Source organism: Psittacula echo, assembly GCF_963264785.1.
Source record: "Psittacula echo genome assembly, chromosome: 11".
NCBI classification, from domain to species: Eukaryota; Metazoa; Chordata; class Aves; order Psittaciformes; family Psittacidae; genus Psittacula; species Psittacula echo.
Genome location: NC_137746.1, coordinates 7,941,940 through 7,957,893, shown reverse-complemented (window position 1 = coordinate 7,957,893; position 15,954 = coordinate 7,941,940). Strand labels below are relative to the sequence as shown.

Here is a 15,954-nt window from a genome sequence, read left to right as displayed (position 1 = left end):
GTGTTTGCAGCTAAGTAAGAGTGGGAGAAACTCTAACAGAAACATTCTTTTCAATTACAATACAGCTTTTGATAAAAATAGAACCGCCCACAAATAATTATTCTTTCGCTTCCCAACGTGAGCCTGCCTCAAGATGTTTCAAGGGTTCTGTTATGTGGAAGTTTTTAAAAGACCAAAGAAATTACATTGCTTTAGAAAGTGATAATGCATTTAGCAATAGCAGTCTTCAGAACACTTTACCTCCTATCGGTGGTTAAGCCTTTAGAATGGGGCAAAAATGTGAAAGCACATTGCAATTTAAATTTCCTATTCTATGCAAAGATGCACATGACCTACGCTTTACAATGCACCTATCCCTGTAATGGCAAACATGCAAGAAATGGTGAGACTTTCCATTTGGGTAGGACCTCATGAAAGGCTCCAAAAGTCCTTTTTAATCTTAGAAGAAAAGCCTGTTTGTTTAAGGCTGTGTGTTTTTAGCCGAAACATTTGGTAGCAGGGCACAATGTGAACGTAAGACTTTTGCACAAATTTCTTCTCATGTGTTCTGTTGCTTGCAGAAAGGTTCAGCCAGCTACATGTGAGACAAACATACAATTACATATCGCTTCATAGTGCACCTATCCTTCCTAGTTTCTAACACTGGTTAAAAACTAACAAAAGCTCAATCCATAGAGATGAGATGCCTCAAAGGGAATCTGGCCTCCTCTGAAGAGGCAGCCCAGACACCACACAGCTTCGAGCTGTAACGAGGCAAGACATTTCCTGGAAGAGGCACCAGTGCTGAATTTCCCACAGGAAGTACACTTGTAGCAAATTAATTTTTAAGGGACTTGCACCTCTAGTTTAAAGTGACTTGGATGGGAAATCTCAGTGGTGCACTACGACTGTATCTTCTTCTTCACTCAGTAAAAATCCTGCAGCTTTAAATATCCATCTTCTCCTGTATAAATAAAGTGTTTCACTTTTCACAAGGGCACAATTCAAGTGGCAGGACAAGAATGTCTGAAACGATAATGCCTCAAGTCTCTACGTGCGTAACCCTGAGCTTCTCAACCACTGCAGACTTAAAAGCTTTCTAAATACAAGCTACTCACTATAATTTCCATCCAAGCCCCAAGCCACTGTGGTTATTGTGGAAGGAAACAACACTCTAGCAATCTCGAGCAGCCCAAGCTGTAAGTGGTTTCAGTGACAGTAATTCCACTGTGTGCCATGAAAGATCAAGCATAATTGCTACCATATTTAGTCAAATGGATGTTATTAATTTAAAGTATAATAGTGTAAACAGAGAAGTTTGCTGCATTACTGTGATTAGGGTGATGTCTCTTACCATTTCTTCCCATTCCCTCCTACCTGCCTTGCTTAATACACTCCGTTCTTGCTTGAATAATCTCATCAGCACCACGTCAGTGTTTAACCCTGCTCCACAGCCATAAAGTTGGCTACATCAGCTGGGAAAACACAGCAACTGCTGTGCAGAATTAACCTAAAAGTCCTCAATTTCACCTTAGTCCACTGTTACATGCAGGTTTTAGTTTCTGGGGGCATGTGAGACCAAGGAGTGACATGATGGGGATTCAGGGATTGGTGGTGATCCGCACACAGCCCCATGTGGGGCAGGACACCAGCTACCCAAATTTTACACAGCAATTTTAGAACCAAGGAAACAGGTTAAAATGGAGAAAATGGAGATGTTGCCAGCACTGCGTTCCTCAACAGCACTGGCAATAAAAACGCTGGTATTTTCACATCCAAAAAGCACAAATCCAGTGCTTGGCACAGCTCTGCAGGAATGCACCCTGCGCTGGCTGGGGTGAATTGTGGATGATGACATTTCAAAATGTAAAATGTCAGCCATAAAGAAAAGAAGAGAAAGGAGCACAGCCTCTAACTATTTTTGTTTTTACTGCATGCACTTGTAAAATGAAATCATTATGGCAGTTACTCTTCTTCACCGAGCAGCTACTGGAGCTCCTGAACAGCTAATACTTGAGTGCAGGTAAGTGAACAGCCAGTAGCATTTACTCAGTTTATTTATACCTCCAGCCCAGGATGAAGTCTTTTAGCCTTCTGGGCGATTTCTTCACATTTCACATCTTAGGTAACCTTGCCCTCTGCACGCATTGAAAGGTTTTTCACATTATTTCCTTTTCTCCCCATTAATGAAGTTAAGAGTCTTCCTGTCACTTTATTCTCTCAAATGCAGCTTTATGGTAAATCTGTATTTTTCCTGTCAAGTTCAAAAAAGCACCATTAAATCTAATGCATTTCAGATGTGAGGGCAACCAGGGAAAGGATGAATTTCTGTCAGTCTTTGGTCTTTGTTGCATTTGCTTTTGCAACTTGAAACTTAAAGCCATAACAACAAATAGAAAGAAAACTGACTTTTGTTGTAAACAAGTATATGTGTGTGTGTATATATATATATATATTTGTGCATCTGCGTGAGTGCATCTTATGACGACAAAAGCTAATTTCCTTTAAGAACATCTGTATTTGCAAACTAGGTATGATGTGAACTAACCTGACATCTCATGAGTTCCACAGGAATCTCTCTTTAACCTTAGAGCAATTTCTAGGGAGTGTTTTTCTTTTAGACATCATTTTGCTACCGTATATTGCAGATGGTATTTTTAGGCTTACATCTTAAACTTTTTTGTTTGTGCAATGTGATATTTATGATTAAACAAGAAAAAGAAAAAGCCTCTTGAAATACAGGCGTTTGACAGCAAGACTGAGATAACCAAATACAAATTACTCCTGCACATATTTAGTTATCAAAAAATGAATATGTAGGAGAGGCTTTATATGTACTGCCGTAGTTACTGGCTTCCCCTTCTGATTACATTCTTTAGTGTTAACATTTCTTTGTATTCTAAAGCTACCCATCTCACTGGCTATTATACTTCAGAAAGTGTAGAAAAAGAGAACCAACCAAAAAACAACTCGCAAAGAAACTTGAAGAATGGATTAACTTGTATAGTCATGAGAATCTCTGCTTTTGCTAATGGCAAAGTCTTTGTTTTAGAAAACCATCCTAACTCACCTATGAGAGCTGAAGGCTCATACACTACCTATGGATAAGGTACTGGGTATAGGTGAGCACCAACAGTCATTTTCCTGTATTCTTAATAAAGTGTCATATTTAAAGCAAATTTAACAAGGTCCTGAAGCCCTTTAAAGTTTAAGAGTTACAATATATGAACGCATTTATGAATACTGCATTATTCATGATTGCCTAAGGTATATTGACATTAGTATGACAGCCCCTAGATTAGCATTTCAATGGGGTTTTTGTGCTCACAGCTGCAATGCAGACCTGCACACAGTGCTGAGTCAGTGTTTGGTCCCTGAACTGTCACCCATTCAGCTCCTGCCCCAGCTCAGGCCACAAAGTCATCAGCATCTCTTCCACTGAGCTCAGCAGAAACAAATCACCATCCACCCCAGCCCTGTCTAACTCTGGCTTGGGATAAATGCCATCTCCCCACATAGCAAATGCTCAACTGCAGGGCTGATTCATAAAGAAATACACACAAACCCTTGATCATTTTTGAAATTCCAGCCAGGAAGGCTCAAATTTAAATGAACTCGGGGAAAGCCAACCCAGACAGGTACAGCAACTGTGAGGGATTTCTGGGCAAGGCAGGAGGAAAAGCGACTCTTGTGCATGGGATGGAGCAGCCACAACTTCTCAGGGCAACCTGTGCCAGGGTCTCACCACCCTCATAATGAGGAATTTTTTCCTAATATCAAACCTAGATCTCCCCTCTGGCAGGTTAAAGCCATTCCCCCTTGTCCTGTCTCTACAGGCCCTTGTCAAAAACCCCTCTCTGGATTTCTTGTTGACTCCTTTAGGCATTGGAAGACTGCTCTAAGGTCTCCACAGAGCCTTCTCTTCTCCAGGCTGAACCATCCCAATTATCTCAGCCTGTCCCCATAGCAGAGGTGCTTCAGCCCTCGGAGCACCTTTCTGGTCTCCTCTGGACTCCAAGATGTCTGTGTCCTTCTTATGTTTGGGACCCCAGAGCTGGACACAGTTCTCCAAGTAGGGTCTCATGAGAGCAGAGTAGAGGGGGAGAATTACTCCCCTCGACTTGCTGGTCATGTTTCTTTTGATGCAGCCCAGGATGGCTTTCTGGGCTGCAGGTGCACACTGCTGGGTCATGTTGAGCTTCTTCTTAATCAACACCCCCAAGACCTTCTCCTCAGGACTGATCTCAATCCATTCTCTGCTCAGCCTGGAGTTGTGTTTGCCACTCACTGAACAGCAGGAGACTAATCATGTGGCCAACACAAGCACAGGCAGCATCATCTAAACCACTGTCTTATAACTCAAATGGGGCTCAAATAATTTACAAGTCTCTATACAAGATCAATCATTCTAGCAACAATTCCTTGTCTTTCAACACAACATATAATTTTATGCTTTTTAAGATGCTATATGATTGCAAAACATATTGTAGCAACCAGAACTCCTTTGCGTAGACATAATTAAGGTACCCTTTGTTCACTTCAGAGAAGCATCTGCAGTGATGACACAGATGTTTAAGGTTGTTCACTAACAGCTCCCCCATAGAAATGCATACCAAAATAAATGTCCTTAAGCAGTTCCATGGCCTTCATGATACAAGAACGTGATAACCTCATCCAAGAGCCCAGCTGAAAAGACCAGCCACTCAAAATGAGTTTGTTGGGATGGAAATCCTCACCAGAGCAGCTAGAGGGTGCATGGGGATGAGAGGACTGAGCCACTGGCCTCTCAGGAGTGGAGCATGGAAGTCAGGACACAGCCTCCCTGCTGGGTCACTCCAGGCCTGCCTTCCTCACCAGCAGGAATACTTTCAAGGGTGGGAAAGTTACTGCAATTCGTTCTACTCTTCCTGCAGCAATGTCTCCAGAACTGCTCACATGGGATTTGTTTATGAATTGGGCTGTTGTCACTAGAAGGTTTGTGATCACTATTAAATGAAACAGGGGAAAAAACATCTACAGTAAATGTAGGACTATGAATGGGACTTCACTTGTGGTCCCAGAGGTAACATACACAGTATTTTGCTATATTTAACATGGTAAAAAAACCCAACAACTCTGTATCACTCTTATATGCCCCTGCAGTCTTAACGCATTTCATTAATATCTGTTTTAAGTTGCACAACCAGTTCCCAAGACACCCTCCTGTCCCTCCCCCCAAATAAACTAGTTTTAATAACAAGATAAATATGATGTGCTTCTCCTTGCTGAGTGCATTGACTTAAGGCATAGGCACAATTCCCCTCTTTGAACAGAGATGGTATAGTCCTGTGTCCCAATACAATTGTTATCCTGGGTGACCCTTTGCATTCAAACATTGGCTCAAGACATAATAATTACAGGAATAATTCATTAACAAATAGATTAAGTTTGTTAATTAATCAGAAAGCATTACAGGAATAAATTTTATCAGAGTGATGCTTGGTTAGCAGCAACACATCCGAACTAAACTCCATAGAAATCTTTCCTTTGAGTCCAGTCAGTTTTGGATTAAGCCAGAATTGTTCATTTAAAACAAAAATCAAACCCTGGTACTCTCCAGATGGCAAGAAATTATGTAGAAATCTGTAAAAAAAAGAATGGACTAAATTATTTCTAAAGATTTCTGTCAGCTACATTTTATCTTGAAGATCACTTGAAGAATACCAGCTTTGCTTAGCTGTCACTAGGGATGGGCACTGATCTGTCATATTTGCACATGAGGTAATACTTTCAAAAGCATCTCAGTGGCTTAGAAACCTTGCTGTCCTCATGAGATTTACTGCAGCTTGGGTACTTTTGCAGTAATTAATATATTTATTTTGCAGAGACTTTTATATGCATGGGGATGCAATTATGGATCAGAATTCAGTGGTCTGGGCTCTTCTCATTAGTTTTCAAAACTTGAACAGTGAAAGTAATGTTACCAGATCAGATTTTCTGTTTTATCCAGTGACTCCTAGATTTTAAAATAAGGAAAAATGCAACCATGGAAAGATTAAACCACAAAGATTTGGGGGCTCAAATTCTGGAGGAACCAGCATCCAAAGCCCTTGCTTTCCAGTAATCTGCTTTGCTACAATCTTTATAAATCCTTAAAGAAGTCTGTTTCATTGTCAGCATCTCTGATATTTGCAGTCTCCATCAAATTTAAGTGACCTTGGACTGTACAACCTGAAAAGAAAGATTACAAGAACTCTGGCGTAGCACCTAACATTACACACCTTATCTGTACAAATTTCTTAGTTTCTATGGGTAGAATAGGTAATTCTCTCTGTTTCTATGGGTTTTGATAGGCAATGCCCAAATCTTAAATCTTCACATCTAATCTTTTCAAAATTAAAGGTGCTAATGGAGAATGATCCAGCACACCTGACAATTAAGGAGATTCAGGATTTTTCTAGTTAACCCAACTTTCATTTCGGTTTTCTTGCTTCCAAGAACTAGATGCAGTGCCAGTTTTGTTAGCAGAGAGATGACTTTAGGTCAGGCTTAGAGCTGATACATCACATCTGAATAGCAAAAGGCATCCTTGGCCATGCACAGGCAAGTCTCAAAGCCCTTTACAGGATTATTCCAGCAAGAAGATTTGGGCTTTCTACTGACCAAGAGCAATCCATCTCTCTCAGCAGGGAGCCATGCTTCACGTGAAAATCAGAGAGTAATTTAACCTCAGGTATCTTGGATCACCCTATGTGATGAGTACATCACATCTGGCTAATTAGTTTTGCCTTTTTGTTTTTTCATGCCACTTATTTAATGGTGCAAAAATAATCAGAGATGCTTCTCTTCCCTTTGTATGTTGGTGGGTCTACATCGGTTCCAGGGTCTTGCCCAGCCAACAATCCCACTGCTCTGAGAACATGATCAAAACCAAGGGGTGATCATTAGACTATATTAATACAGAAGGTTCCAAGGGAGCATCAAATCCAATCCAGCAGATTGTACCAGCAAATTTGGTATGGGAAAGAGAAATGCTACACAAATGTAACAGGGTCACCCTGGGATTCCTTGTACTGAAACATCATTTTACACAGAGGATATATATATATTTTATATATATATTTTTATATATATATATTCACACACACGCGCGCGCACACAAAAAAAGTCTTTGATAGGCTTTCTGTGTTCTAGTAAAAATAGTTGGCAGCTGCAATCTGTGAGACCAGAACTGGCTTTTGTGCTGCCTGCGATGCCCCCACTGCAGATTGTCTCTCAAAGGCAGACGCTTGTATTTATCTGGCAGGTCGAGCTAGTGCCTGCCTGCGACAGAAACAACCTCCCATTGGGACACACACAGAGCTCGTAGATTTTTTGCCTGGACCCTGCAGAAGAGGAAGATCCTTGAGGCAAGTTAGGTAGTTTGATTTTTGCAGAATTCAACGTTATCTGAAGGCGGAGGTGGGGAGAGAAAGAGAGAGACACAATTAGTGGAGAGCTATTATTTTTGATCTTGTGTTCAAAGAAGCTTCCATCAGACAACTCGGCTACCACAAACACTGGGTAGGCAACTGTATTCATACTGATACAAATCTGGGTGAGCATGTCATCGGCCTTTACCACGAGATGCCCAACACCTCCAGTTTGTTTCTGCTAATCTACCCACTGCATTTTTCCGTCTCGTAGCTTCCTGGGACATCTCCATGTTTGGGTGAATCCAAATAGAGTTATCTCACTGCTACATGGGGTCCCTGCATGGTTCATGTGCACACAACAACTTCGCTACCCTACCGGGACTTCTGGCACTGTGATCCCATTGCCAGTTATGCTGTCAGGCTCATAGTGCTGACTTTTAGGTGTGTTCGTAGTGCTGACTTTTATGTCTATTTTATGTATATCTGTAACACTTCTATGTTTGTTAAAAACAACTTAAATGCTGTAACAGAACTGAATTTTTCCTTATAAAACAGAACATAAAAGCAAACCTGTGGCAGCTTTTAGACACATGGCAGCTACAGGGGAGTGCTCTACCATCACTAAGAAGAGCACAGTAAGATAACCTGCACACCAGAATATTACAGGGCAACTGTAAGTATCTGCTCTTATCTTCAATTACAGTCAGAGTCTCCAGTTTCAGCATTCAACCGTCTATCTCCTGAGAGAGACAGGTCAATATATGTATTTTAAAAACAACTTAGTGTTAAAAACATTAAGATAACTTCTTGCAGTAGTGAAACGCCTTGGACTTCAACTGTATTATGTTAGGTCACTTGGTTGGGGTTTTTTGAATTTTTGTCAGTTTTTTGGTTAACACCAGTGGTCCGGGTTTGGAATGTCTTAAAATGCAAATGTTTATAGAGATAACAGAACTGCAATAGAAATCCTATTCTGTTTATTACACCTGGCACTAAGATAGGAAAACTTTAGCTTATGTTGAAGCCCTACTGCTGGAGGTTCATGTTCAATGGGAAGCTCCTCCCGCTGAGGCCCTCAGTGGGTTCCCCTTAGCTACATCCTTCAGTATCTTACATCACTGTGGCAGGAAGAGGGGATGAAAATCATGTGCCCATGTATTTTTGACACACCAGAAGAGACTTAATTTAACATCTATTTTACTTTTGTTCTATGTTATCAGTTTTACTTATTCTCTCTTCCCTTTTGGGATCTTACCTAGTGCAGCAACAACCTGTGTCTCCTAATGATCTCTTTCTTTCCAAAATGAAAACATCAGCTACAAAAGCTTTTCAGATCAATACTGGTGAATTAAGCTCTTCTTATAGAAAAATGTATGATAAAAGATTTAATTACATTGGCCAAGTAAATCTTGTTTTAAAGTGACAAGGAAACAAAGAATTTAGGAGCAGTCAGTATTTTACAGCCGCGTAAATATGCCTGAATAACAGATGCTATTATCCAAGCACTTTAAAAATAATGAATCAGCCTTTGCCACAGAGCATCTCATTTACATATGAGCTGTTCAATCACTGCTAGCAGAAACTAAGCTAGGAAGTCCTGCTGCACCAGTGCTCTCATACCAGTATTTCAAATGCAGCTGCTCGGTGACCCAGAAGGAGATCTGCAGGAGATCTGTGGCTTGGTCTGGCTTTGCTGCAGGGCTTGATGTGCTTTGCTTACCTCTCCATCTTTGGATTCCAGCCTGAGCTCTGTCCTGCACGTGGCTTTCAAGCTGCCGGCCTCGGCATTGATCTCGATGCCTTTTGGAGCCTCCATCACCAGTGCGCGCGTAGGTGACTCCAATCTGTAACAGAGAGGGGAATTAGCCTGGTGGGTTGAATATTCATGTTCAATCTCAGGCTGTCATCTTGACCTACTGCTGTTCAGATCCACACCTGGTTTAGACAGTGGGAAGAATTCATGCACTATCTGGTAAAACACATCACAAATCCAATCTGCTAATAGCAGATTGGTGCAATTAATCTAATCCAATATCTGTATTTCTGATACGAAATTACCAACTTTGCTATGCTGGATCAAGTTGCAAGGTACAACAAAGCTCCCCCCATGATCAGTTTGCTCATCTGCAAGTTCAGATTTCTAACTAATCAGTGTTAACAGGGGATATTAGCAAAGCAGGACACCTACACAGAGAGTACATGCACTTTTGTTCCTCCAACCACGGTTAAAAAGGAACAAATTATTTGTCCTGACTCCCTACAATATGAGGTTTGGAAGAGTTTAAAGGATGTAAAGAAATCAATGAAAACAACCAGGCTGAACATCCCAAATGCCTGATGCCCAGTCGTACGCTTACATCACACTGCTCACAGACAAGCTCCTCTCTGTAGTGCTTTGATCCCTCCAAACCATGGATACTCCACACAGGTATCTGATAACTCTGTTATAGCACTGTTTAACATAGCCAAACCTTTTATTTCAGGCAATTGGGGTTAATGCTGTAAGATGTGGAAGTGAAAGGTTCAGTCTTCCTTGCTGATTATCCATTCATAAGGCTTGTATTATACTTGTTTCTTTTCTTCTTTATAATACACTTATTACTTTCTGTAAAAACAATTCTCCCTCTTTGGGAATATCCTCTTTGTTGATTTTATCACAATTTATTTACTGCACTGTCACAAAACTTAGACTACGATCTCCCCACGTGAAGCAGGCAGGCAGAGTGGCACAGAAGCTTCTCTGCTTTGACTGCTTCAGGCTGGCAGCATCAACACAACCAAAGCACAGGGAAGTACACAGCTGCCGAGCTCACTTGGGCAGCTTTTAGGATCGGCTTGCATCACTGCAGTGGCACTTCAGCTGTTTCTCTGCTCCTCATATATAACCATTTGTGCAAGTCAGTGTATTCTTAAATGGACTCCTGCTGGTGCTGAGACAACATTATGGGGGACCGAGGGAGAGCTGAATAAATTCAGCTGTATTTATTGCAGCCAACAGTTCAAAAAAGCAAAGGCAGAGTTCCCCCTGTGTGGCACTTTTTGACTTACGGCTTTCCCTCTTGTTGCTGTCTTCATGTTGCTGCTTTTTGAGCACCTTCCCGTCAATATCCCAAACTCATCCACAATTTTGTGGCTGACTCAACTAAATCTAAATTTCAGGGAAGAACTGAGGCATACTCAGCCAAAGGAATGAGCATGGTCTCATGGTTACCAGTCTCCGCACAATCTTTCTGAGCTGCTTTTTGTTTGCTCTCTTTAGGGAAGCTACAGTTTATGTAAACCTTCTTCTGACCCCTCCTCTGGAATCACCCCTTGTCTGGTTTCTGAAGTTAAGACTCCTGCTACTCACTTCCCACCACTCCCCCAACTGAATTGCAGATTGCTTGAAGGAGTAAAAGCTTGCAAAGAGTGATTGCCATTAAATAGTGGTACCTGGGATATGATTCCTTCTGACCTTCCAATTGCAGTAATTGCCTTTCCAGTATCTGTTAGAATTTCTTTATGGTAAAACCAGCCACAGCCCACAGCCATAGGGCTCTGGAACATGTGCTCATTAGGGTGGCTGAACACGCTGTCTGCCCCACATTTTCCCTATGGATTTCTCCCCAGGGATACAGTATGCTCCCATCTTCAGTGGTGCAGCTCACAGGCTTACCCTGAAAAATGCAGGACTCTCTGCCTGCACTAAGCCCCCAGGATCTGAGCTGCAGTGGCCGGGATGCAGGCACACATCCACTCCTGCTTCACAGGCAGGATCCTCCAGAGCTGAAACAGGAAGCTGGGCCCAGCCATATCTGAAGTCTCTGTAGCTAAATTCACCAGAGGATGTGCCCAAACCCCAAGACAGCTGAGCTAATCTGAGGATAAAACAATTCCTAAGAACCACAGCCAGGTGATTGCAGCTCTCCAGCATGTTAGTGACTCTTCAATTTCTTTGACGTCTTGGCTGTCTCAATGCATTTGTTCATCTGTTAATCTTGTAGCTCTTCTGCCCACTGAGAAATAAATCTTGTAAGTTCAAAACAGTGTTCAGACACCACAGTGCAAATGCACTCATTTGCAGCAGCAGAGCTCTGTACAGGGGCAGCTTCCCAGTTCCACACCAATGCTTTACTGGAGAGTGTGGAGAGCTGGGAAATTGGGGAATGTCTTCCCACAGTGGAGGGGGATCAAAGAGGACCTTCTTGAAGATCCTCCCCTGTGGATACAGATCCCCCTAACATCCAACCAAGTTAAATTCATGCTTTCAACGACCTACCTGGGAATCTATTAGATAACACTGTCCCCAGGTTTTATTCTCTTTTCCTACCAACAAAGTGACTGAGTTATTTCTCCCTCCTCCACCCAGTGAAAACCTGCAGGCAGAATAACATCATCTCACAAACACTGAAGAAACCCCACGATTTTAGATACATCCTAATCCCTGCACAACTTCTTACCTCACAGAGGCCCAAAGGACCCTCTCAAGCACCTCCCAACAGTCCACAGTGTATTGTGAGACAAGCACATGATGCTGGGGCTTTGCTGCTGCTCCACAACCCACCCTGCTCCCTGCAGTACCATGTGCTTTCTGAAGTTAGCTGGGCTGACCCCAACTCTGCCATCCTAAATCACTAGCTCAGACAGCTGCAATCTTGCTGATACACTGACTTAACCAAACTCCATCCCTTCAATGTTAAAACCACAATTTTGACCCCCCGGCCCCCTTTTTTTAGAACCTTAAAACTACGCAAATGAGTGCAAGCACTATAACAGCAAACTGAGGTTCTTCCAATGATGAGAAACTTGGGCTTGTAACCCACATGGTTTTGTCCTTGTGCCGTGGGTTTGGAGTGTGACTCTTCTCTCTCTTACATGTTCAACACTGATGTAACTCTACCCATTTGTATGGGACTTTTGTCCCGGTTTATGATACTGTAAAGGAGGATGAAAAGGTCTTAATATATTTTTCCTTGGCATTTCAGAGGTGTATGATTGCAAGGGATTTAATTTGATTATTTTCTAATATCCCAAATGAATCTCTGAGATATCTGACTTTAAACAAGGAGCTAAAAAAATCTATGCAAAGCCAGAGAAAGCAGTTGAGGACTTTATGCTCTTGGGGGTTTGAGTAATGTTTACCTAATACTTTCATTTGAATCAAGTGTTTAAGAGACACTCTCCTTTTAAACCTAATTCTGTCTTCCAGAGCAGAACCAATTTGGAGACTAATAATGAAAGAAAATGATTTAGCGATGAACAGACAAGTTGTTCAAAATCAACATTTGTTTTCCAGTGTGATATGCTGGAGCTTTCAATAGGATTCACATCTCCCTGTTAGGTGTAAGCCTGTACTTACAGCAGGAGGCTGGGAAGGTGGCTGCATGAATATAGATTGTTTCATTATTTGCTCCTGCTCTTGAATTTTACATCCCAGCAATTGGCACATAAGCCCTTTTTATTGACCATGGGTGTGCTTATTTTTGCTCCAGTATTGCCAGGACCAGATTCTGACCTCTCTCACAGAGCTGGGCAAGGAGGAAAAAATCACTGCTAAGCACAGAGTTACAGCTTGCTGAATTCAGGACAAAGAACTGATGTCAAAACTGCTCCTATCCCACCTACAGTGTCCTAGTAGGTGGATGAAGAAACAGTCTCCTATCTTGGTGACTACCCACAACATGGGAACCTCTCCTACAGATCCCAGGGTGTAAGACACAAGTAATAGGGTTTTCATAACTATCAAAGTACCCAGGTTCCACTTATTACAGCGTGGATTTTGAAAATCCCATTAAGCACCTAAATGCCATAACAAATCTGACCCTTAATCTCAGTTCTTAGCTCTGCAACAGAGGTAATAGCACTTCCCAACTCCATAGGGAGGATGAAAAGGTAAATACATTAGTGGTTGTGAAGCAGTTACATACTATAATAACTGAGGCCAGGTAAGTACCATAGCCAAAGATAGATGGCTGGCAGATGGGTAAGTGATCTTTCCAAAACTGCAGCATTAGGCTCTTACCTTCATCGAAAATACTGTTAGTCTTGTTCCTCCCACTGCCCACACTGGGCCTGCATATCGATGTGTGAGATGATACATGCAAGGGAAGCCTTTCTCCAGCTTACCATGCTTAACGGACCGTGCCAAATGTGCCTCTTAAGTCCTTTTACTCAAACCTACCACTGAAGCATCTCACATTTTAAAGAGATGTGATGGCACGTGTGTATCTCACAGTGAGCCCTCTCCTGCTACCGCTGGAAGTTTTGTGCTCCTGGGAATCAATAAGGGAGCAAAGTTTTCAGTGCTTCACTTTGAAAACTTCAGCAATAATTTAAAGGAGGTCAGCACATGCGTTTGTACTGTGGTTTCCCTGAAAGTCACCCTCTTGGAAAGATCATTACTTATCCAGATTTTTAGTTTTCATTTCCTTCATCATAAACAGTCCCATTAATCATTCCAATAGCATGGGTTATGTTTCCTCCTTATCCCTGTCCTCTTCCCCAGGATAATGCATTGTTTTCCTTACTATTATGAATAGCTGTTTGAATTCAGGGAGAAAAGAGGATATAACAGATGTGAAGGCAGTACCACCAGCAGCTAGGGGCTGCTGATGTGCTTCCAACGAAGTGGACACAATTTCTTTAAAAAAATAAAGTTTAATCCAAATAGTTCAGGGTCCAGCATTGATGCAAACAGGACCTGCAATTTGTGGCTGGTACCAAAGGCTGCAGCACAGTAGAGAGATGATCCTCAACAGTTGATGTGATCTGGGGACCTATTACTTTTTAATTTATTATTTTATCCTTTTTCTTTTTTTGTTCCACAAGGAATGGCCTCAAGCTTCAGAATTCTTGCCCTCAAGGCAGGATTTTTCTGTGTGGAGCACAAACTTGGCTTGCAGTATGGAAATGGAAGGAGACGTTTACTCTCGGGAGGTGAGAAGCATATGATGCAGCAGTGTGGTAACGTGAGCTAATTTAATTTTGTTTAGAAACCTCTGGACTGAGAACAGAGCATGCATTACTGCAGCTGTAGCCCATTATTTCTAATGACTCTAATTATTTCTTATGGTATCCATCTGACCAGCTGTAAGATTTCACATGGAGCATAAAATTAGCCAGTGTTACCACTGTGCCTGCTTACATCTCATACAATTGGTAAATTGTGCTAGCAAGTAAACGTAGAGCTCCATCAATTTGCCAATAATGAACCAGTATCTCAGGTTGAAGTTTGTTTTCTGTTTTAACTCCCTTGTTTCGATGAAATCAGTGGGATCACCCACTTGCAGTGACTTGCTCTTCTGACTCCATTATTTGTGTGTTATCTTAGATATTATCTATTCATAGAGAAAAACACAATACTTTTCTCCCTATTAACCGAAAGTTAATTACCTTTTACTGAGTTGCATAATCCCCATACTTCATTTCTATTTCTAGAATGCTTTTTTTCCCTTTCTTTTAGATTTGTCTTACCTTTGCCTGTATTGGAATGGAAAAAGTCTGGGAGAAGGAACAACGGGTTAGATCTGGGCTCACCTGCTGAAAACGTCAGTGGATCATAAGTTCAAGCAAAGTCTTATCATCTCCCAAAAAGAAAAATGCTCTGCCCTGAGCTTTACCCTTCATCACTGGATTTCCTTCCTACTGGAAGGTACTCCCATTTTGTACGGACAAAATAAGCTACAATATGAATATAATATAAAACAGGAAAGAAAAAAAAGGCAGCTGGTCTTGGTATATCAGAGGAAAAGGTTCAAATCAAAGCGGCATAATGCACAATGCCTTTTTCCAAGATACCATGATTTTGACAAAGTATAATGTATATGGTCCAGTACAAAAGCAGCAAGTATTCTGAGAGCTTACAGAAGAGATCACTGCTAATTAGAAAACACGTATCCCTGTTATTTACTGCCTAGCATTGACATAAATCTTGTTTTCAACTACATGTTAATGAAGCACACCAATTACTGTTTGAATAGGGACATATGATTACAGTCTCAATCAACAGAAATAAATCTTGCTTATGGAAGGTTTCCAGGGTATTTTCTTTAGGAACATTAATTACAGAAGTAAACAAGGATATATTATTATCATGTCATCCAATTGTAAATCCTGCCTATTGCTGTAAATACTGATACTGACAGCATGTATCACCATACAGTTTCCAGTGTTTATGCTGCAAAGTGACAACCAGTGCAGCCATACTCTGAAACAGATTTGTATGGCTGGTGGTCCAAAGCCTCATGTAATTCCTAATATGATCTAGCGGACAATGCATGAAAATTCTTTCAGCTATCATTCACAAACCATTGTTAATACCTAAGGAAAATCCAGTTAAATCTGTCAGAGACCTGACAAGAGCAGAGGTCTAATGATGCTTTATTGGAAATTACAGTCTTCTAATTGAGCTAGAGATAAGTCTGGTTCAAATGGCAAGGGGTGCGACAAGTTTGCTTTACTGTATTGGGCAACACAGATGCTAAAGAGCATCTGAGCACAAAGCTGAGTCAAGAGAAAAAGAAATTGAGAAAATAATGTAAATTACCCTTGTATTTAACACTGTTCATAAGCTTTAATATTTCCTTGGAGAGGAAACCTGGTG

The 15,954-nt window shown here is 41.4% G+C and overlaps 1 protein-coding gene across 1 annotated transcript in view; it reads right to left on the bottom strand.

The window, feature by feature from the left end:
• Positions 1 to 7,233: 7,233 nt before the first annotated feature.
• Positions 7,234 to 15,954, bottom strand: part of SGCD (sarcoglycan delta) — a gene marked incomplete at both ends in the record, with an annotated part of 123,102 nt that continues 114,381 nt past the window's right edge. The window contains 2 exons of the mRNA XM_080627510.1: positions 7,234 to 7,407; positions 9,094 to 9,217. Of these exons, the coding sequence (XP_080483636.1) occupies positions 7,234 to 7,407; positions 9,094 to 9,217 (298 nt within the window). The remainder of the gene's footprint in view (positions 7,408 to 9,093; positions 9,218 to 15,954) is intronic.